Below are 24,105 nucleotides of genomic sequence, written 5' to 3'. Positions count from 1 at the left end.
TGCGCTGACAGCAATGCCCAAGCACTGCCACTCTTGAAAAGAAGACTCGCGCTGACCTGCCCCGCTCCCCTCGTGCGCATTCTATCGTGTTACTGCAAGCTCACTCCCCTCCCCTTTCTCCGTTTGCTCACATGGGAAGACTGCAATCATCAAGCAACCATTCTTCTCGGCTAAACCTCACATGCTTTCACTCGCACCCAGGACATAGTGTGCTGGGTATGATAGGATATTGAGAGGAAAAATTACCGTACACCAGAAAGATGCAAGCTTATCGTGCTTGGACTTTACACAGAACATGACGCTGCTTCATTTAGACAGTTGCACCTTGCGATTTAAAAGGCGCGTTTACAAGCAGCTGCTTGTAATTCAAAGATTTAATCATCTACGTCCACGGAAGTTTCCCATATTCTCTGTTCCATTCACTCAATCTTTAAGCAGTTCATTTGTTCCTTGTGCCTTTTGTTGCATCCCTCGAGATGGCAGTCAACTCTGCTGGCTTGTGTGTTTGCAAAGTTAGTATGTGCTCACAAATGCATCACACATGCAAAAAAAAGTCATAGATATGTGTCATTTTAATGTGATTAGCATTCTTTGCCTATTCAGCCGTTTTCTCTTCATCTGACCCAGTGGCCCCAGTTGTCTACCACCTCGGGCAACCAGGTCATGACGTCGTCGTGATCATTCCATTGACGTCATTTCAGCTTTGTGATCTGAAACTCATCATGTCATCGTCATACCACCTTCTATGCCGATGCAGTGGGCCAAGTTGCCTAACAACTTGGCTCAATAGGGCATGAGACTGTCGTGGCCATTTCATCATAATTCCGGCTATGTTACGTGATTCTCGTCACACCATTGTGTCCACACATTCACCATCATACAGGCATAATGCATTCACTGTAACATTGTCATCGTGATGTTGTCTGGGTCATTTCATCGTTCTTATACAAACTTCGTAATTCAGCTTTCATCATACCCTTGCATCGCAGCATATCTATACATTTGTTGTCATACCATTGTTGTCACATTGTCGTCATGTGGTTTTACAATCGTCATGTCGTCGCCATACCATTTTTGTCATGCCATCATCATCACACTGTCAATTTACTATTGTCATCACTTCATCAACGTCATCCCATTGCCATCATTGTTTCATCGATGTCCATCCTTCTTCATCAGTCTACCATAATTAGGTGTTAACATTCAGTTGAGGTTATGGTGTCGTGATGTCGTCGTCATTGTATCGTCATGCATCCGTTGCCATACCGTTCTTGTGCTGTAGTAATTCAGCTTCCTCATCTGGCTCTCATCATGCTGTTGTCATGCCATCGTTGTTACAATCGTTGTCATGTCATACAGGCTTTGCAATACAGTTGTCATGCAGTTGTCTTCATGCAGTTGTCATCATGCATTCCCGGTCATACCGTCATTGTAATGGCGTCACAGACGTTTCATCATCGTCATTCTGATTCAAGATCCAACTCATCGCATCAGCATCATACCATCGTCGTCCACAGTCGTTGTCATACCATTGCATCATGCCATCGTCATCATGCTATCAATTTATCATCGTGATCACTTCAGTAACATTGTTCTGTTTGCATCATGCCATCATCGTCATACTGCCTTCATCGATTCATTCACGTCATTTTTTCATCATTCTATGGTTATCATGCTGTCATCAACCAATTGCAACTATAGCACCATTGTCTCATGATCGTTGTCATGGAGTTCTGGTCATGGAGACCTGGTCATGTCATTGTCATCATTCCAGCTTCATCATAGGGTTGTTGTCATACAGTGAAACCTCCTTAAACCGTAGTTGGCCGAAGCTTGGAAAAAGTACGTACTCAACGGTAGTACTGCGTAACTGAAATAGTATGAGATCGCCCACTGACCTGTCAAAAACGGAACTTGGAGAGAGTGCGATGAAAGGGGAAAAAACACGCAATATTTATTAACTTCGCGCGACAAAAGTGTTTATTTTCGTTTGATGCCACTGTGGCCTAGCAGCAACGACAGCAGCCTCAAATTTACTGAAGCTGCGAGCTAGCTTTTCAGCCAGCCCCCTCTCTTCGGCAAACACTCGCATGGCAGATTCCTCATTGGAATTGCATATTCTCCATGCACAGGCGTGGTAGCGTTACAGAAGTTGTGGGACCTTTTCATTGCGGGGTGCTCTTCTCGTTACGACGATTGCATTCGTGAGCCTGATGTAATGTGCAGCTTCTGCCACTGTCGGGCCTGAATCGCCCATGCTGTCGCTTTCCGTGTCATTCTTATCAGTCGCTAGGTGACACTTCGGCGACTACAGAGGCAATGATGGCGAAAAGTCGTACCTCATAGCCAACATCTCATTGCAGTTGCAGCAGCGCTACCGAGCAACTTCTTCGCACTCCAAATGCCACACACCGTGGTCAACAGTAGATCCGTGTCACGTGCCAGCACCGACTTCTTCGTGTCACGTCTGATAGCACAAACAATGTCTAATTTTTCTTCTATGCTGAGCACCTGACGTCTTTTTTATTCGAGCTTTGGCATGATGTGAATCCTCGCTTACACAACGCCACAATGCTCTCTGGCATGGCGCCGAAATGATGTTGATCTGGCTTCACGCTCAAACGCACAAAGCGCTTGGAGGCCGTTCTGATCTCAGAGGCTTGTTCTACCCGGCCGCCCGATGGAGACGACGCACGGCCATGTTTGTGCGACGAAAAGTGGAAGCACTAACTGATACATACACAGTAAGCTAGTACGGTTTATGCGGATACAAAACACATCATGTACAATGGCTGCTAAGTCGGGGATTTGACTTTACTACTAAAAGGAAACTACGGTTTAAGCAGGTATGGTTTATCAAGTTTTTACTGTACTGTGGTCGTCATGGCATTGTTGTCCTGAACTCACTGTCATCTCATTCAGGGTGTCTACCAACCGGGGAAATGGGGAATTTTCAGGGATATTATATAGTTCGGTAATACTCGAGGAATTTGTGCTTCTATCAGGGAAAATTAGCTGTAAATTTATTAAAAGGGAGCGAAAGTCGCGCTAATGCTGGCTTGAGTAACAGAGAGGAATTGTAACGAATCGTCTTTGATGCCATGTCACTGGCCGCAGGAGTTGCCAGTGTACAGTCAATGACTGATTTCCCAGACGCCTCATTTTTCAGTCATGCCTGATATTTCGGACAGCTTCGCGGCGCTACCACATACCCCATAGAGTCAGTGTATGAGAACGTCTGAAATTTCGGACGCAAGAACCCCTCGCCATCCAATTTTCCAGACTTTTTGCCCTGATCACAGGTCCGAAATGGCAACAATCAGAGCCACCACCGCCGCCATTTTGATTATCTCACAGCCTCAAACCAGTGCTCTCGCGCGCAAGTCTGCTGGTAGCCATAACCACCACGGCGGCAATTCTAGGCCCAGCTGCTTTGACGTTCACTATTAAGTTTCTTGTAGTTAGGTTCAGTGTTTTCCATTGATGCAATTCGCCGCTGTCGGCAGTGGCACTGACTCCGGCTTTTTTAATCCTCACGATTGGCTTCGAAGCTTGGAAAGCAGGGCGCGTTGCACAATACTTCTTTCTGAAAGTCAGCTTCACCTCAACACAGCGATGTTACGCGCTGAAGCATACGCAAAGTATTGCGCTGAAGCTTAACAAGCGTAGGAAGGGGCAATTGTCACGGGACACAGTATGTATTCGTTAAACCTTTGAGGGTTAATTTTTTTCGCCATGTGCGACCACCCAGGGTCGATTTTTTTTATTGCATGTTTAAATTCTTCAGAGGGACCTATTTCGAAAAAAATTACCGTAATTTTTCTAGGGTAACCGTAAAGTGAGAAAAAAATGTTTTGCATTCACATATATCTACTGTTTATTCATGAAAAACAAAAAATAGCAAATAAAGTTATAAGAATTAAAGAAAAAATTGGCACGTTGTTATACACAATGTCCACACGAGAAAAAAAATACACAAGAAGAATGCGCACACGAAAATTTTTTGCGAGTCTCAAATGTTCCTTTGCACTAATATTTCTTCAGCATGTGGTAGTCCTTGAAGCATGGCTCCACATAGAGCGGTTTGTTGCACTCAGCGCACATGTACCTTGTGTCCTTTTGACGTCTTTGCTGCCGAGTGGTGTTGGTGCAGATGTGGCACCTCCTCTGGGTACTGCTTCCCTGAGCTGCCGGCGGAGGCAACTTCTGAATAAAGTGCCAAAAAAGGAAACGCATGCATGGCGGCTTCCTTCGTATGCGGACCCCTGTGAGCAACAAACGAACAAGTAGCAGGTGGTCACCCTTTGAGTGGTAAGACCGAGATAGCCATCAGTTTTGCAAGCAAAAGAAGCCGAAACCGCATGTGGAACAAAACCAAAACTAACCGCCGCGCGCCAGCGAGGGTGCCAATGCGCGAGCGGTAGCAGACGTGCCGGAGCAAAAAAAATCTATACAATGAAAACTGAAAAAGAGAGATGCGCGAAAAAAATTCTTTGTATTCCCACATAGTGGCAGCACATGCCAGGCAAGAAAAAGTTAGGAATTTAGCGCATGTTTTAAACGTACAGACTGGTCGATGCCGTAAATATACAGCATCGACCATTTTCGGACCTGTTCGCGGCGCCATATATTTACGGCATCAACCCTCAAACGGTTAATTATACACGCACACGCATACACCCGCCATCTCCTGTCGCAGTACGAGCACCGATATCTCTAATAAGTGTACTGGCAGGCCTTTAGAGCTTTTTCAGACATGCCCTATGGCGATCTGAGCCCCTAAGGGCACTCTGAGACTTGCATTCATTTTTTTCGGACGCTTTCGCTGCCCCTTGGGAGTCCGAAAAATCAGATGTTGACTGTACCTGTACAACTGATCAAGAGGATGCTTCAAATGGTCTGTGGGGTGAATGCGCAGCAGAAAGAGGACAAGAACAGAAAGGACTGACGCATCGAGGAATGAATATAAAGAAAGCATGCCACCGCTTCTTTGAAGGAGCTTGAGCTCAAAAGCAAAGTGTTGGCTGACGTTGAGATGTAGGTGTCTCTCACCCAAGCCAAATAAACTCCTTGAAGCAGTGAAATGCAATACTGAGGCGTTGTGCACAGGCTGAGAGTATGTCAGGACAGTTAAGGTTGACTTTCCAGCTGCTGAGAATCTCACTTGCGGCAAAGTTCGGGCTTCATACCAGTGAGCTTGCTATTAGTTGATAGAAATAGCTCATATTCGAAAATATTTGCATATGTGTGAATCTTTTTTATTTTATTTGAATATGTTCGACACGATTTGCAATGGGTTTTACCAATTTGTTTAGAAAACATTTTATTCTCTCTGCGTTTTACTAACCTCTCTATTCTGTTTTCGTTTTAAACAAGATAGACTGTCTTCTTTTTGAATAAAATAGACACTACTCTTTAGCATTCAAACTGAATTATGTCATTTATTTTTATTTTTCAACAGGCTTACTAGAGAATAACAGCGTCAGGCGACATGGTGTCAGCCTGTCTGTACATAAAACAAACTTCTGTATCACTCGGAATTTTGGAAAGGCCCTCAGGCAAAACCTGGAAAACTTACGGAATCCAAAAATGTCACTTTGGTAGACACCTTGTCATTGTCCTCTCGTTTTCGTCAAGCTGTCGTCATAATTTTCATGTAAGAATTGCCATCTCATTGTCTTCGTGCTGTTGTCGTCGTATCACCTTTGTCATTCCTTCTTGGTCATTCCATTGTCCTCACTTCGTCAGTGTCATATAGTCATGATGCCATACTTATCAAGGGTGACCTTGGAAAGTAAGCGCCATAGCAAAGTGGGATGATACCGGACTATGTGTGTCACATGTAGCTGAAGCAATGGAAGACACGACATTCCTCTTCAGTGTCTCTACATTGTTCAAATGCTAATTGCATTGCCATCGACAGGTATTGGGAGATGAGTTCTACCGTATATTTTATTTTTACTGCCTGAGAATTCTGGATTCATTTTTGAAACATTTGTCTTCATGGCATGTTGTCCAGTAGGGTTCTCACAGAAGCAGTCACGTTATTTGCAATGCTAGAACATGGAAACCTTGATTTAGCAAAATTTAAATTGTAATGAAGGTTCTGAATGCAAATACAACTTCATTAACTTTAGGATATAATTTAGTGAATAACTTGAAAGTGCCATGGCTTCTTTTACCTCCGTGTTCTGTTTTTTCACCATTGCAGGTTTTAATGTGCTCCTTTTTCATGCATGTTTGATTATATTCTCTTCGTCATTTCTCTTAAAGAGAAATTGTTTTTTCATCTGATTCCTTCTTTGCTTTCACAGCAAGTGAACAAAAAAAGTGTATGGCCCAACCATCCCTCTGGCCTCTGCCATGCTTTGGGTTGCATCTTTTGAGTGGGTGGCTTGCAGGCACGGTAGAGGTGCTAGAGCGTTTGTGGTCTGCATCGCCTCTATGCTTTAAGCCTCTTGAATTGCTTGTTGCTTCAGTCGGCACCTCAGAAAACGTTTATACGATTGGAGCCTCCCACCTCCTTTTCCTCATACTGCTCTGCCCACAGCTTTTCACTGCCTTTCCCAAAATAGCGAGGGTTCTCTCTTTTTCTGTACTCCCCGCGGTGTTGTCTTAACGGAGCCAGTCGTAATTTTGCTGGCCGCCGTCTTCCACTGGGGAAGTGCAGCGATGTTTGCCTGCAACCTGATAGCATTGGTGCTGTGCACGCATCAACGCAGGAACAGAAAGAGATGCTTCGAGAAGGCCACCATTTTGGCCTTGAGCAAAATGGCTGGAATGCCTCGCCATTCCACGTGCTTGACAGGTGGGAGCAAATAGAACTTGAGTGCAAGCACGTCTTTATTATGATGATCATGTTGCACAGGCAAGCATGCTGGCTAGCTGGCACTTTGATTTGGTATGTATTTGGTAAGGGCACAAAGCCGCCGGAGAACAAGAAGAGTAAGCACTATGAGCACATTACAAATTTTCTTCAAACTGGAAGCTGAGAGTTAAGATTCAATTTTAAGCAGATGCAAAGAAACACAGACAGGATAACACAACAAAAAGACGCTGGTAAAATATTTTGCTTGTTTCACTGAGAGCATGTATAAGAAATAGTTACTCCTGGCAGAACAGAGAAAAAGAAAAGGAGAGGTTTGCATCTCTTGATGGAGGTGTTGGCGGTTCCAATAACTGCAGCGTCTTAATTCTGTAATGCTAAGGGATTCTGTAATTCTGTAATGCTAGGGGGTTACAGTTCGTAAAACAGTTATCTCGGCAGAACTTCTTTTGGGATATATACACACACACACACACACACACACACACACACACACACAGTTCAGCATGAATAACTTAGACAACCAAAACAGTAAGTAAAACAATAGATTGCTCTTAGCCAACAGTGATTGGTTTTTGGTCAACAGAAGGACCAGGATACTTTCACTGCAGCAGCGGTCAGATGAAATAGTCGGTTTTATGAAGATCCATCTCCATGAATTATTTCATTGTGATACAGCTACATTTTATGTAACTTTTTCATAACTTTGGTATGAACGCGCAATGTTATACAGTCAACTCCCATTAATACTTTGATACTTGTTGGACTGCAAGTTTTAGTCAAATTATCCGAAATGTCGAATCAACAAGCAACTCTGAAATTAAGGAATAAAATCATTAATTTTTATTTCTTGAAGTAGTTTTTAATCATCAAGAGACAAATGTACGGGTAGGGGCCTTTCTCAGGCAGTTGCATCTGCCTTTAGCCCCTACTTCCCAGACAATGTATTGTCTAAATAAAGCATTCAAACATACGTCAGTACAGTATTACTATAGCTATCTATACATGTCAACACTATTGTTGGAAATGGCAGACTCGTCAAAAGATGCATCCCCCAGGATGCAGTACAAGTCATCTTGATCAGTGCAGGACAGATTGCTGCCATCACTGTCATTGCCTAGGGAACCAGTAGGCCCCGTCTGCTACATTTTTGTTTTCAAGCTTTTAGTAAGTGTCACGTGCATGAGATGGTGCTGACAGGGGGGGGGGGGGGAGAAATTAACCGAAGGGGCAGGCTTTCGCATTCAAACTGAGTTTTCCTTGCATAGCAATGTATGGTTTCTCACCAGGACTCTTCAGTGCTTCGAATTAAGCAAAAAGTGGAATTAACAGTAGTCAACGGTATTTGGGTTTATGTGGGCCAGATAACATATCTGGACTGCTGCACCCGTTACCTTGATATCTTTTCTCGGAGCCTTCTCCTGCAAGGGTCTTCCGAAAGGTACTGCATGTTGGACTGTGTGTCGCCATCTGGTGGGTAATGGTGGCAAATGGAATTTCTTTAAAGATCTCTGCCCAGATGCAAGCTCTTGAGGAAAATTCCAGCAGATATTCGTACCCAAAGTGAGCCACATTTCACACAGAGGCACCCAGCTTGCCCGAGTGGTGCAGTGCAGTTTCATTGTTCACCAAATCTTTTATGTCGCCTTTACTCTCCTGTGTGCACCAAAAAAATGAAATCTGACTCCTTGTCGAAGTGTCGTAAGGTTCTATTCAAAGGACTAGCCGGTGTGTCTTTTTGCTAAGCATCTGCGACCTAGACGGTGGCCGAGGCACTTGGATTGCAGCCAAGGAAGTACAGAAAGTAAAGATGAGGGGATGAAAATGGGAGTTTGGCGATGTCTCAGGCTCGTAGCCCCAACCCATGTTGCAACCCCAGCACTCGTGTTGAAAGCTTGTGTCGCTGTCATAGGCAGTTGAGAACTGTCACAAACCCTAGAAGTTCCTTGCTGTCACTAGGGTGTAGCTGTCACTTCTCTCAAAACTTTTTTTCTTAAGTGTTGCTGGATTTCAAAAAAGGGGACAGGCCTCTATATCCTCTCCTATTCCTCTCATACTATTTGCTTTGGCAAATGTGCATAAGCGCAGTAGAAAAGCCACTGAACTTCTGCAGTCCAAAAACACTGTCATGACGGCAGTGTTATGTGCAGTATTTGTCGTTTCAGTAGTGAACGGCACAGTTAAAAAAGGAGCCCAATAGTGTGATGCCATGCAGCCATGTTTTGTGAGGCAGCCATTGCGACCCACACCACTCATTCAACTGATGTTACACAAATTACAAGCATTTTAGCCAATAGGTGATATTTAATATACTTGGGAGGTAGCGTAAGCAAATATATAAGTGAGTTGCAAAAGAAGCTTGGCTTCAGAATTTCTTGTCTGGAATCTTGTAATGGACTTTGCGCTCTTGAATGTGTTTGCACCCCTTTGGTCATAATTTTGTGATGCAACTCCCATCATTGTCATTCTCGTACTCTTCTTCCTGTGAGTTGCATGATTGAGGCAATCGAGATAATTTTGCAAAGGACCGTAACTCATTTTCAGTCAGTTCAGAGCAGCGGAGCTTAAAATTGGGCAATTTGCAGTCACCCTTGGAAACTGCCTTAGTGGCTAAGTGTCATGCGAGGCATTCTGCAGAATTTGCTACGGCACTTGCACAGCGCATAGCTTTCTTGATATGGGGAAAAACATTTTGGTATGAGCAAGAGTGCAGATAAACACTCCAAAATTTTGCACCCTTTTGGGTCTTGTCTTACAGTAGTCATCTGCCTTGCGTTTTTTGAAAACTCAGCACTTGCTACTTTCCTGTCGAGAATGCTTTGTCACACTGATAACACGCAAGCAGTTCGTGACTTGCACTCTTAAAGTTTATGCCCTTTGGGTCGTATCTTGTCCCTCAACTATAATCGCCATCTGTCATGCCCACATTTCCTTTCATTAACACTGCGAGCCCGGTACTTCCAAGTCAGGAACCGCTCGCACGTTATCAGTGTGACACAGCATTCTCGAGAGGAAAGTAGCGAGCACAGAGTTTTCAAGAAAGGAAACGCAAGCAAGGCAGATGATTATTGCTGTGGGACAAGATAAGCCTGAAAGGGCGTAAATTTTTTCAAAGTGAAGTTTACCCATCGAGCGACATCCTTTGGGATGTAGTTTTGTTTGTAGACCCAAAAGAGTGTATTTTGCGGAGCTAGGGGTGTAATGTGACATGATTATCCCCGGAGGGCGTAATATCTTTCAGTGGGAAGTTTACCTGTCATGTGCCGCCCTTTAGGCTGTAGTTTTGCTTGTAAACTCAAAAGGTGTATTTCGCGCAGCTTGGGGTGTAATTTTGTCTCTATACTCTTAAAACAGTTGCGCTCCTTGGGGTGTATATTTGACTACACACTCTTAAGCGAAAGTACACCCTTTTGCCACAACAATAATTGTCATCCGTCTTGGCCGCATTTCCTTTCCTTAATGCGGCTAGCCCGGTATTTCGAAGTTGCGAACGTCATGCCCGTTATCAGCATGACAAAGCGTTCTCGACAGGAAAGTAGCGAGCGCAGCGTTTTCATGAAAGGAAACGCAAACAAGAGAGATGACAGTTATTGTTGTGAGGCAAATAAAATATACACCCCAAAGGGCGCAACCGTTTTAAGAGTGTAGGCAAAATTATACCCCGAAGCAAATACTTAGCTTTGTGTGTGTGTTAATACATTCGAAGGGGTGCTTCACGTTAAAGGGGTGTTATTGCACTCGGTTGGGATGTAATTTCTGTACTCTGAATGGCAAAATACACTCCAAGGTTGTAAACTTGCACATCTAATGATTGGATTTTGTCTGCATGCAAAATGAGAGCCCGAAGGGCTCAAAATATTGAACGGTGTTTAGTACCACATTTTTACAACTAAATTTTAATGGTTTAATCCTTCTGCACGTCCTTCAACCTCGTACGATGTCAGTGGTGGCCGTAGATTGTTAGGCCAAAACGCTCTAATGACCGCCACGGTGACATGTCGCGAACAGTCTTTAGGGCCTTGTAGTGTCAACGACACAACAAGGCATCGTCTGTCTTGGCACCTGAAGCTGTCGTCTGCGTTTTTTTTTTTTTTTTTTTTTTTAATGTGTGCCACTGCTGGCAACGACCCTTGCGGAGTTAGGGCGCTTCGTTAGAGCGCCACTGCGCAGTTGAGACGGTCGTGCCCGTCACGGTCTGCTTGGAGGATTTCCCTCCTGTATTCGCGATTGGGCACTTCCAAATTCATAACATCCAGCGTCTGCTGTGTGTAATCGGCGTCGTCAACATCACGGAGTTCCGCCGTAGCGTCACTGCACTCGGGCAGCCATGCACAAGGTGTGAACGGCATTGGTCGGCCCACCAGACGCTCTGACGAGCACCTTGGTGGCCCCAAGACCGTGTCACCTCCTTTCTTCTTCGGCCTTGTAATGTCGGCGACTGATCACAAGGCGATCGTCCGTTTGGTGCCTCTGGTTGTCGTCTGCTTTTAGCCCGCTCATGATGGCAGCGACCCTAGCGGATTCGGGGCGCGTCGCTCGAGTCCCTCTCCTCAGTGGCGGCAGCTGTGGGCGCGTGTCCGTCTCGCCCTGACTCCTATAGGTGGCCCTGTCTCTGCTTGCGTCGTTGTATTGTACTTTTTTGCACAGCATTTACTGAAAACCAGGGGCTCCTGATGTGTCGAGCCGGTGAGCGCGACCGGAGCCGCGGCGTATATTTCGGTGCGACCGCGTTTCCCGTAGCCTCCTAAGCATGTGAAGGGGGGGGGGGGGGGGGAGGGTAGACGGATAGAACGGAGGACATTAAAAGTAAAAGAAAGATGGGCCCTTTTTGGCACGCAGAGGATGGTATTTATAACCTTTTAGCCCTCCCATCGGTTCTTCTTTTGCTTTCGTTTGCCGCACGTGGTGCGGTGATGAAGGAAGCCCGGGCCGAAAGGAGCTTTCTGCGGTGTATGCCTAGGGAAGAAGGCAGTTCGCTCGGCTAGGGTCGGAAAAAGACTTCGTGGACGAAGGGCGAGAGTGCTGTGTGCGCCACGAGGAAGGAGGAATGACATTTCGAAAGAGAGAGAGAGATCGAAAAGAAAAAAAAAGATGAAACAAGGGAAAAGAAGCCAGCGAGCCGGCAAAACGGAGTCATCCCAACAGAAGAGTCAGGCGACTTCTTTCAACTCCTTATTCTAGCAACGTCGTTCTTTTTCTGCTTGCTTACTTGCTCGTTCGTTCCGCTCTTTGCCGCGGCCGGTCGGTTTGGCGCGCCGGCTGCATATTCCAGCCAATTTGGCGCCCGCCAAACTCGTGCTGCCTCGCTCGCAGGCGTTGTGTCGGTCCTTCGTGTTTGTACGACCGTGTTTTGAAATACCGGCGCCGCCAGTCTGCCCCCACCCACAACTCGCGATCATTTTCCACCTACTGTTGTATTAATTGTGTCGGAAGTAAGAGTGGCGTCGACCCCCTTTTTGTCCACGCGGTGTTGTGCTTGCGTTGTGAGAGACTGCTTTGCGCGTTTTTGTTTTTCTTAGGTTTTTCGCCCTTGTGCGTCGCGGCTTGGCGCGTCTTTTCTGTTTAGCGCCGTCTGCTGTTCCCAGTTTCGCCTGGACTTCCTTTTCGTCGTCTGGTTCTTGCGTACCGTTGCGTGCGTCGTCTGCTGCCGCGCGGGAAATTTCTTTCGCGCCTCGGCGTTGGTTTTGAGGTGAAGACACGCCGTGCGTCCGTTTCTTTGTGTGCGGAGAAATGTGCCCGGTCCGTGGGAAATTGCGCGGCACGATCCTTCTTTGAGAAGGTTCCGGTTTCTTTTCGCATCTGTGAAGCAAGACGCCCCTTCCCCGCCCCAGGCTTGTGCCCTTTCTCGCCACGTTCGTCGTCTGAGTCTCTGGACCAAGTTCGTCTGTCGTCACTGCATAGAACGCTTGTGTTTTCTGCTACTCGTGGGGTCCGAAGCCTTCGTTCTGTGCCTATTCAAACCAAAGAAGTCCGAGTGGTGTTTCAAGACGTGCGCGTTACCTTGAGCAACAAAAGAACGTACGAGACAGACGGCGCTGTCTTTTTTATACCTACTGGCATTGTCCGCGAGATGCTTTATGGTAATTTACGGCGAGAATGAAGGGTCTCCTGTGACACAGCGTTTTGTTCTCTTTTCGTCTGCCGACCTCTTGTGTAACACCTGTGCGGTAGGAAAGCGATAAGATTGTAGTGCAGAAATTTGCTGTAGATTTGCGTTTTCGACGATAGTTCGGAAGACTCCTGCGCTTACGCGGTCAAAGTCAGCGTTGCTGCCTCGTGCCCCTGCGCTGACGGCGTCGCAGAAAAAGCAGGCGCATCGTGGGAGTACCGCAGGCAGCAGCAGCGCGATCACGCCGGCCGGGTTTTTCATTTTTGAGCGCGTCAGACATCCTGAAAGAAGGACGCGCTCCATTGCCCGCGCTGTCCGTGTGACCGCAACAACGCAAGCGTTTGTGCGTGCTCTCGGATATAACCGGATGAAGGTCAGCCCCACTGCCTCCTCGAGGAATTCCGGGTTCTCGCGAGTAATGCCCCTCTGAAATCGCGGAAAGCAGCAGTCGGAATCGCGCATTCGTCGTCTCCCTGGTGACATCGTCTGCTAGTTCGGCGCGCATCTACGTCTGGTGCCGATCTCGTCGTCTGCTTGTCAGCATCGCACAGATCTCCAGGCTGGTGGAACTACACTGAAGTCGTCTGCTGGAAAGTGCGCCGTCTGAAGAAGTCAGCGGGCTGAAGTCGCTTGTTTGTAATCGTCGGTGTCCAGCACGTTCGTCGTGGGCCCGGCGGCATTGTCTGCAACTTCGGTGCGGATCAACCGGTGGCCTGCTCTGCCCTCGTCGTCTGCTGGAAAGGGCGCGTCGACTGCTGACGTAACCGACTCAAGTGGTTTGTTCGGTGACAACGTCTGTTAGTGTTGTGCAGACCTGGGTTTGTGTGCGCGGTCATATCACGGTTAACGTGTCCGTCCGTCAAAAGAGTTTCCGTTTATCGCTGTCCTGCGCAGACATTGGCGAAGCGGCACCGGGCAACCCGCAGCTTTCGGTTCGCAGTTTACTCTGTGGATCGCTGTTTACCCCCTTGCGACACCGCCTGTCGGTCGCCAAAGCAAACACGGTTGGTCTTACTGTTTCTTCTTTGCTCTCTGAAGCCACGCTTCTGGAAGAACAAGCTTTCGAGTACGTATACATTTCAGACGTTTGGAAGACCCGCAGCATTTTGGCGCGTAACCTGTCGAACACCCGGCTTCGCCGCCACTTCTGTCTGCCTTTGTGGGAGACGCTGTGCTTTTTCGCCGACTAAAAATAGGCGCCGATGTCCTTGCGTTTCACTTGCAGACCAACGGGGGAGGGCAGGCGGTGTCTTATTTTGCTGGCCACCAGCTTGAAATTAAGTTTTTCCTGGCTTTCGTCCGGTTGAGGCTGTGTGTGCATCCGTGAGGATCTCGGAAGGAAGCTCGTGATTGGTGCTCAACCCTGCGCCTGACGTGGATACTCCTCTCTGGTTACTCCAGTGCGCTGTGGACTCTGATCGCCGTGCGCGCCTTGTTCACACTCACCAGCAGGGATTAGACCCGCGATATATCGGTGTGGCGGCGCAGACGGCGTCCGGTTCGTTGAGACCGCCGCTTGAAATCGATTTTTTTCTTTCCGGGCTGACTTGTACGGTTCAGTTGGCCGGCGCCGCGGACCGCGCCGCCGCACCCCTGCAGCGTCGGACGAGAGCGGTTGTGCGTGTCGTTCGTCGATCTACCGCCGGCGTTCCGTGGTTACCCCGGTGTCCCGCAGACGGCGGTAGCGGGCCCCTGAAGGTCGTCGCGGCTGTCTGGATCGGTCTGACGATCGGTTCTTCGTCCCTTCCGCGGCCATCATGTCGTACGGTTTCTTCGGCGGCGGCGGGGGTAGCCGCTACGGCGGCTACTCCTCTGGCCTGGGCACGCCGTATAGCTCGCTGGCCGCGCCGACGGCGCTGAGCCGGTCGCTGTCGCCGTCGCCCGCGTCGTACAGCGTCGACAGGCCTCGGAGCCCGCTGCGGTCGAGCGCCGGGCTGAGCGCCTACACAGCTGCCGGCGCCCGCATGTCCCCGTCGCGCAGCCCGACGCTGTCGCGAAGCTACACCGGTGCCAGCAGGGCCACCGGAGGCCTTGCCACGCTATACGTGAGTGAATGCGCGCGTGTGCGCTTGCGTGCGTGCCTGTGCGCGTGTGCCATGGCAAAGGAATGCCTTCTCTATACAGTCCAAAATCAAGAAAGGGGCTGACAGATGGAATAGCACACTGTGGTATAAAGGTTATACAGTGATAGTCGTCGAGGGCGCTAGTATTGGGCTACTGCGTGGCGAATTTTTTTTTTTCGCATTGACAACTCTACAGCTCGCAAAAGGAAAGAACTGACACCCACCCAACTGTTGCACAAAGCTAAAAAAACCCGTACAGGTTTCTCATTATGAAAGGTTCCCATTTGAAGATAAATTTGTCTTGGTCCGGGGATCGAATCCCGGACCAATGCTTTTCCAGGGTAGTTGCTCTACCATCCGAGCTTATGCCACGAGTATAGCAGATCGTCAGAGTGAGGCCAAACTGATCGAATACTTTGAAGCACTGGGATACTGAATGTGGTAATTCTGCTGGAGCACTTGTCTAATCTTTCGTTGTGGACCTTTCTCCAATTTGTGGACTCCCGCACTGCCACCAGCTTGGCATGAATCTCTTTTGTTCTCTGTCCCTTAAAATGCAGAAAGTGGATAACTGCTTGTGCTTTCGACCATATTTTTCAGTTGAACGCTGCCATTCTTGTTTTGATGCCTATCGTGTGTGCCTGTTAAAAATTTTTGCACCGATATTGCAAAGTTTATGAACGCTCCTTGCAGCTGTTCTCTGTCAAAAGCAGAACAGCTGGGCACACAGGCATCAATTTGCATGCTTACAGAACCAGCTGTTTGGGAAAAGCATTTTAGTTCCCAGGAACAAAGTATGCAAAATCTACTTGCAAACAACTTCCTGTGGCGATGAAGTAAAAGCTAAAGCTATGGAGGTGAAGCGCACATGTGACAGTGCACGTAAAAATAGTCCCACATTCTTGTTTGCATTTCATTTGTTTTCTGGTGAATACAAAACGTAAACATCTAACTGCCATGCTTATATTGAAATAAGGCAGAGTTTTAGCATGTCTGGTATTGCAGCATACACAAGCTGATCACTGGGCTAGAAGAGATGTAAACAGGAGCGGCCAAATTGGTGCCGTCATCTATTGATGCTGAGCTGAAGCAGACAAACAGAGCTTATATTGGGGTAGCCAAGTGTATTCTACTTCGCCAATGGTGTAAATTTGCAGCAGTGGCATAATCATGAACAAGTTGCCTTTATAAATGTTCTTTTTGACATGAATATAAAACAGGAAGAAAAAACTCTCTCTATAATTTCTGAAGTGAAGGCGCTAAAATGACGGAGGACGAAGAAGAAACACACACACACACAGGGCGCGTGTTTCTTCTTCGTCCTCCGTCATTTTAGCGCCTTCACTTCAGAAATCATGCCTAACCAACACGCCCAACTATCCATCCTAAAATCTCTCTATAAGGCAGGCATTAGATGAAGCATCACAAGATGTTGCTGGCAGTGTCCCGTAATCCAGCATTAGGCAAACACCCTTGCCTATACCAGAATTATGGACATGCCAAAACTCTCTATTAAATGCCCAACTCAGTGTTATACTGTATTCAAATTTTATTTCTTAACTTTACTGTTGCACATTGTGGCAGATGCGAAAATGCCGCAAGCAGCAAGCTATGCTCATTCAGTGTGTACTGTCAAAAGCGTAAGCTGGAAGCATTGCAAACTATCAGACTACTTGGTGCAGTAATACATGTGTAGAAGAAGCACCACTCCTGTAACTTCCCCTTTGTTGACGCAGAAAGTTGTGCACAAGCGTAGCGTTCTTTTCTAAAAAGAAAGCTTGAGTTCACATTTGACTCTGGTTGCAGTAGCGCCCGGTTAACCCCTTCCGTGCCTTGGACATACTAGGTTCCCCCACAGGTTTCTGGTAAAAACAGCCAATGACGAGCTCGGTTCATCAGCAGTATTTTGCATTTTCTGCCAATGCCATGGGTGATCCTAGCTTTGTGTGAGTGTTTAGTTGGGCTTTTGGTAGATGGCAGCACATACTCCATAGGACAGCGCAAGCAGAAGCGAATTTATTCTTTTCAAGGAGGCAACACATGTTAGTAACTGGTGTCTTGTAAGAATAATTGGCCAATTTTGGTTGGAATTTGGGATGATAGTGTAGCACGGAAAAATTTAAAGGACATCACTGCTGTCGAAAACACAGCGGGGAACAAAAATGACTCCACATGTGGTTTTTGGTCCGCTATGCCTTTCATCTTTTTAATGGTAGTTAGGTCTTTTAGTAAAGAGAAGCTAGGCCAAGAAAAAATTACTTTCAGTCGGGGGTGTCTGATGGCTTTCCACGGCATTGCAACTTTGTGCAGAGCACCCCAGACACGGTTCGGGGTCGCAGTGGATCTGCAGGCTCCGTAGCGGACAGCACCAAATCCGAGACAGAGTCGCGGCTCAGCAGCAGTGCAGCCAGCCTTCAGGACGATGACGAGCTTGACTACAAAAAGGTATGTGCAAAAACACTGGCATGATGACCAGACAAGTTCGGGCCACTGAGTGTATAGCCCCCTCAAAGCAACCGTGTATATGTGGCTTGGCTTGTCCAAATATCAGCACAGAACGAGCATGTTACTTTGTCTAAATACACTGCTTACATATGCACACCGGCCAACTCTCCCGATCTTTCCAGTAATGCTTACGAATTCGGGCTCGTTTCTCTTATATTAAACATATTTAAGAGCTGGTTCGAGCGCATGGAATATACGGACGAATAAAGGGACACATGCATAGGCACTTTTGTTCGTCTGTGTTTTCCATGCACTTGAACTAATTCTTAAAAATAGAATACCAATGTGCTCAGACTGCCACATTGCTGTATTTTACAAATTTTTCACCAAATTTTGCGAAAAATATTCTGTTCGCTAAAAGGGTTTGCTCGTTGGTCTTTGACCGCACCCTCGGAAGTCTTCCACTTGTGAAAGCACACCAGAGGGGTTCCTGCTTCAAGGAAGTTCCTGAAGCAGGTGAAATTGGCAACACCAAAGTTGCTCTAAATGTCGCTGATCTTTTTATAAAACATTTTGTTGCTTGTCAATCTCTGCTGTTCTAAGTTTGCTGCTGCTTGTGTTCTGTGTGTTAAGGTGAATCAATACCTGCCGTGGTTGCTCAGTTGCTATGGTGTTGGGCTGCTGAGCGCGAGGTCGCGGGACCGAATCCCGGCCACGGCGGCCGCATTTCGACGGAGGCGAAATGCGAAAACACCTGTGTACTTAGATTTAGGTGCACGCTAAAGAACCCCACGTGGTTAAAATTTCCGAAGTCCTCCACTACGGCATGCCTCATAATCAGAAATTGGTTTTAGCATGTGAAACCCCATAGTTAATTTTTTTTAAGGTGAATCAATGTTAAGAAAATGTACATGTGTTCCTCATAAGGCATGTGCTCAGGACAAACTTTAAAAAGGGGGGCCTGCTTTTCCTCTCTTGGTGTCAAGTTCGGGAGATTTTATTAATATTGTTCACAGGTTTCCACGCTGTTATGTTTAATTGTTCGGCTTACATATACAGCACCCATATTTATATACACATTGATCAACTCCAGAGCATATGTTAAAGATAACATTGCTGTACTCAGTCTGACTGCTCACACTCGGTTCTAAGCCTCGGTTTCTGCTTTTTTTTTCTTTTTCACTCAGCTCTACACTGAACTGAAGGAGGACTACAGCAAACTGAAAGGCAAGCTGTCTCGGACCGAAGACGAGCTTGAAACGACGAGACGTCAGCTCGAGAAGGCACAGTTGGTGAGCACGACAGGAATTGGGACTTGCTGCCTTGGGTGGAGGGTGGTTTATTCACCTCTGCTTTTTCTCACACCTCTGATTTTCGAAAATAAACCTTGTATATTTATTTATTTATTTATTTATTTATTTATATATATATATATATATATATAGGTGATATGAGGTGCATCATGTTACTAAATTATCCAGAACAGTGTGGGAGGGTGCTAGGTTTCAGAAGCTAGGTTTTTGCTTTCAGAAGCTAGGCATTTTTTTGCTAGGTTTTTTGGTTTCAGAAGAGCAGAAATCAGTTGTTTCTCTTTTACAAGCTCCTCAACTGGCAGGATGTCCTATTGTGAATGGCATTATGCAAATATGAAATAACATAAATGCGCCTAACTTTTTGCTGAGCTAACCCCACACAAATTTTACAAGTTGCTCTGTTTAAATATGTGAAAATATTTCATGTGCAAACATAATTGTCCCTAAATATTTGTAGTATTTGATTCAAGAAATTTCACTATTTGAACAGCCCTAGTTTTTTGTTGGCATGAACAACATGCCCACTTGTAGCTATCCATTTTGTGTATTACTCATTTTGTAGTACCCACATAGCTTGGCAGCTATGGCATTTGGCTTTGGAGCCTGAAATGAAGATTTCAATACCTGAATTCCTATCCAAGGATTCACCCATAGCTCTCACTCTCACTGCAGCTTTGAGAAATAAACCGTCGGGACTAGAATTTTATAAATTTGTTGATATCATCTGTTCTTGTTCTTAATCAGTCTTTTTATTTTTGCCTTTTAATATTATTAGTTGCAACTAGTTTACTTCTATTAGCACTCGCTTGATACTATGCTGGCTGGCCTAAATTTCTGGGGGGTTTTCTTGCTATTCTTTTTTCTGCTTGGAATTTATCTGTGGTTTTTTTCATAAAGTATTTCATGTATTGTTGTGCGTTGTGACCCTTGAGTGTGTTATGCCTGCAGCTTCTGTTCTAGTTAAATACTTGTTCGCTTGAATGAATGCTGGTTAGTTAAACCTGTGTCGTTCATGTCCGCTTTGCAGACGACGCAAGATCCTCTTTTTCAAAGTGCTTCCTGCAAACTTTGTAGTTTTTTCCTACATTTGATTAAATGTAGGAAACAAAGTTTGCATATTGACCACCTAAAGCCATCTAGCCGGACATCACGCACTCCCACTAAAATTATTTTCCAATCTTTCAGAAAAATTTGCAAGCTCTTGTAAATAAGAGAGAGCAATGTCCTTAGACACACTGTTCTTGACATGACATGGCAGACATGGCATAGTCATCTTGAACAGTGATTGTTTCCTTTGATATCGGTCCACCCTTTACATTAGCTTCTTTCCTTCCTCTGCGTTTGTGGACTCACTGAGCTTTGCCTGCCTCTTGGCAGGATGTTAAATTGTGCTGTGTGGTGTGACTTATAAGTGTTCAGTGTGCTGTAAGAAGAAAAAAAATGATGCTAATTTACCTTTTGCATTACCCATGTTAGTTTGTTTTTCTCTAATGCTGTAACTCTAGTTTAGATGGTAACTGTGTGCCATGGAAGGGGTTGTATGTGTTGGCTCTTAGCCCCTTTCTTAACAGACCCTCGTTAGGGCAAAGTCAAGGTTGGCAAAGTGCTTCAGTAAAAAATCATGCCAAACAGGTGTAATTGCAAAGAACATTGGTACTGAGCCAACTGAAATGCTTCCTAGTACCACCACATGAGGTATCTTTTGTATACATTCTTTGGCGTTGAGGGCTAAAGTAATAATATAATAGTATAATAATAAATAAATAATTGTGTAATAGTAATAAATAATAGTAATAAGTAATAAAAAGTAATGAGTAATAGTATAATAAAGCAGTTGTTGAGTATTAGAAGTTACATGGCTGTAGGAGATTACTAGCACTGTGCGTGCATAGCAGTAAAATTGTGGAAAGACTACTGGCTGAAAGGTCTACTACTACTACTACTACTACTACTACAAGTAGAGTTGTAATAGTAGTATTATATTAAAAGCCTAAATTCAGCTGCTACTAAGAAGAAAAGTGAGATGTCACAGTGAAACTAGGTAGCCCGCCATGTTCTTAGAACTGACGTCATTCTTGTTTGCACCAATGAGGGTCTGCCATGTTGTTCTTGTTGTTGTTGTTTTCTTGCTAATATTCATTCACCCAGTCGTTTTGTGCTGTCTCACCATGTTGTGGTCCCGCATGCTTTCCAGAACAATCGGAATTCACTCAGCGATGCTGAGAAGAGGGTGAGTGTACAAAAAAAAGAATCCCACGTTTTTAATCCCTCTTACTCTGTTGCTATCTCTGTTCTCCACTGCTATTCCTTGCCCAGCTCTTGACACACCCCACTTGGTGTCGCTGTGGTGTGGAAGAACCTGTCTGTAACAGTTGCTTCCGCTTTGCTGCACGTGTGGCTACAGCTCTTGCCAGGCAGTTGGGTTCCGGTGCTAGTCATGTGAAATCTGGCGAAAGTGAGACTATCCCCCAAAAGTAGTTGACCGAGAACACTGCCCCCTGGTGAACCAAGCTGAGCTGATCACAGGAGTTCTCACAGTGAATAACAGTTCTCGAACAAGGAATGTTGCTGGAGCTAACGTTACGGCACAGGGACTCGTCTGCGTCAGTTGTTTGACCACTGTAAATCACTTCAAGCATCCCGTCTTCCTGGTATTTTGTCTTGAAGTGTTAAAGTCATTGCACCAACTCAAAATTCAAGGGACTGTGAAGGACAGGGGTGGTGTTCTCGGGCAATTACTTTCGGAGATGGTTTCACTTTCACAAGATCCGGCATTGGACATACCCACGTATATGGCCAACAGCATTTCTGGCTCTGTGGCGAGCTCACTATGTTCGCACAATGACAAGATCTGAAAATGATCGCCCGAAAAAAAAAAAAAAAAACGGGTTCTGCTAACACTAGCTATAAGTAGCAGTAGGCGCTCCACGCTGTGGTAGTACCCACCTGGCTACTTAGGCTTCCTCATTTAATAGTGTGTGCTGCCAGGGCATAGACTTTAATTAAATTCTGGGGTTTTATGTGTGAAAACCATGATCTGATTATGAGGAAAGCCACAATGAGGGACTCGGGATTAATTTTGACCACGTGGGGTTCCTTAACGTGCACATAAAATCTAAGTGCACAAATGTTTTTGCATATCACCCCATCAATGTACGGGTATGGATTTCACGGGAATCTCAATTGTAATGTGTAAAGTAAAAACTCAGGCTAGTTGATCGATTATCCTAAATGTATTTGCAGCACAAAATGAAACACGGACAGAAGTGAGAAGCAGCACAAACAATGCTGACTTCCAGCAGAGCTTATTCCCAGAAAGAACATTTGCACATTGACTGTGCAATGAAAGTGACAAAATCAAAGTTGTCACCTAATTTCATTAAAAGGATTTGTCAACTGTCTTACATCACATCAAAGGCACACGTGATGTTGAAATAATCCAACTCTTTATCCAAGCTATTGACTGCGTTCGCCAATATATTATATGGACATCACGCAACCTTTTGATGAGATCTAAAAAAGCCAGCAGTTGCCTGTAGTGCACTTAGGTGACAATTTTGCTTCTATACACTTAATTTTCGTGTTTTCATTGAACGGTCCATATATAAGAGGTATTTCTTGGAATTATAAGATCTGTTGCAAGTCGGCGTTGTTCGTGTTGTTTCTCTCTTCCATCCATGTTTCGTTTCATGCTGCAAGTACATTCAGATGTAATATGTAGTCTGGTGAGATCTCTGGTCACACGTGAGGTGGCACCTGTTTTATGTTACGCTTCTGTGTCGCCTCACTCACAGGTACTGCTCTAGCATGTTGGCAGCTCAGAGCAGAATGTTTCTCATGTGTAAGAAACCAGGATTTTGCCCCTCAATTTCTCCACATTATGTACTGAAATCACATGAGCTTGCCAAGTGTTCTGGACAGTGAAGTTAGAGTGGTGCTGGCATTAACTTTTATTTCTTGTTGTCAGTTTTGTGTCAGAAAATATGCACAACAAATTTGAAGTGTTCTAGTGCTGCCTTATATGGCACGACTGGCACGGGAAAAGACAAGTGAATTCCATGCAATCTTTATCTCTGCCACAGAATGTGGCTATAGTGCCCGTCGCGCATAGTCGCTCAGAATGTTCACGAAGGCTTACAGTTCTCGTCAAAGTTTCTTAAAGGGGCCCTGAACCACCCCTCGGGCTTGGTGAAATAACATAGTCCGCGGGTAGCATACGCTGTTGTGAACATCTCAGCCAAGTTTTGCGTTGTATGCGGTTCGTGGAGCTCACAAGCGGAGCGCGAAGTCACCTTTTTCTCAAACACTCTAGTTTCAAAAACTCCATGCTCCTCGCTCTTTTCTGTGTACTCTATTCCGTCATGAAGCACACTCCAATATGCGGCTGCTATTGGTCGCTGTGCTCGGCTACACCGCGGTCGCGGCTAGGTGCCACCACGAGTCCAGTGGCTAAGCGCACTGCGGCTCTCTGAGGACAGCCGCGTTTGGCTTATGTTTAGCGCGGCATAGGCACCAAATCGTAAATTTGAATTGCGTGCCACGGTGACGTCTCTGCCGTAGCCTACACAGTGTAAAGCATTGAAGGAGGAAGGGGAGCACAGTTGAGGCCGCGTTTGATTGCCGATAACTCCGCTTCTGCTGAACGCATTGAAGTACTTTTTGCGGCAAAGTGGTTCTGAAATAGCCTATCTTCACTTCAAATGTCTTTCTCCATTTCGATAAAAAGTGGTTCAGGGCCCCTTTAAGCTACACTGCAAACATCATCTGTCACCTAGCCCTCTTGCAAAGCACTATCCTCTTCCTGTTGCAACTCTTAAAATAGAGGGTGTTGGAGTGACAATAGTTCTACTCTAACTGAGTGCACAGAGAGACAGCAGGCTCAGTGGTGTGTGCAGTGCCTTCCAGATTTTTGACAATGACTATGTCCTAAGGCCGCACATTCAGGGACGTCAAAGCACTTTGCCAAAGCATTGTTCCTCTATTGTGTCCAAGACTGCCTGCTGCCAACAGCACATTCACAGTCATGGGAAGTGGTATCGTTAACTGTTACCAATACCACCAGCTGCGCATGCACAGTTAGGGGTAAGCAGCATCGTTCAAGGTTACGATTGAATGGTAAAGCTATGGAAAAATAGTACTTTATAAGTTAATCCACAGAGCTGTAGAAAGAATGTGATAACTGCTGGTAGTTTTGTCACATTGTCATACTTGACTATTGTTTTTTTTTATCCTTGAAGTTATGTTTCAGCAGCCTTTTGATGAGCTTTCATATGCATGCTTGCTTTTGTATTCTGCATGTTAATAGGTACTTGTCTGGTTCTCAGTTGCTTTGTATTTTGTGTTGTCTTC

The 24,105-nt window shown here is 45.7% G+C and overlaps 1 protein-coding gene across 4 annotated transcripts in view; it reads left to right on the top strand.

Moving 5' to 3' along the window:
- The window catches only part of Mbs (Myosin binding subunit), a 98,794-nt gene that overhangs the window by 62,677 nt on the left and 12,012 nt on the right, over positions 1-24,105 (top strand). For 2 of the 4 annotated variants that reach the window (XM_065448962.1, XM_065448963.1), the window contains exons 14-16: positions 17,309-17,443; positions 18,631-18,735; positions 20,951-20,986. In XM_065448962.1, the coding sequence (XP_065305034.1) occupies positions 17,309-17,443; positions 18,631-18,735; positions 20,951-20,986 (276 nt within the window). The remainder of the gene's footprint in view (positions 1-17,308; positions 17,444-18,630; positions 18,736-20,950; positions 20,987-24,105) is intronic. The other 2 variants (XM_065448964.1, XM_065448965.1) reach the window with 1 other exon arrangement.

The sequence above is a fragment of the Dermacentor albipictus genome, chromosome 10, assembly GCF_038994185.2.
Source record: "Dermacentor albipictus isolate Rhodes 1998 colony chromosome 10, USDA_Dalb.pri_finalv2, whole genome shotgun sequence".
Taxonomy (NCBI): domain Eukaryota; kingdom Metazoa; phylum Arthropoda; class Arachnida; order Ixodida; family Ixodidae; genus Dermacentor; species Dermacentor albipictus.
Note: the sequence above shows the minus strand (reverse complement) of the source record. Positions and strands in the feature narration are given on the sequence as shown.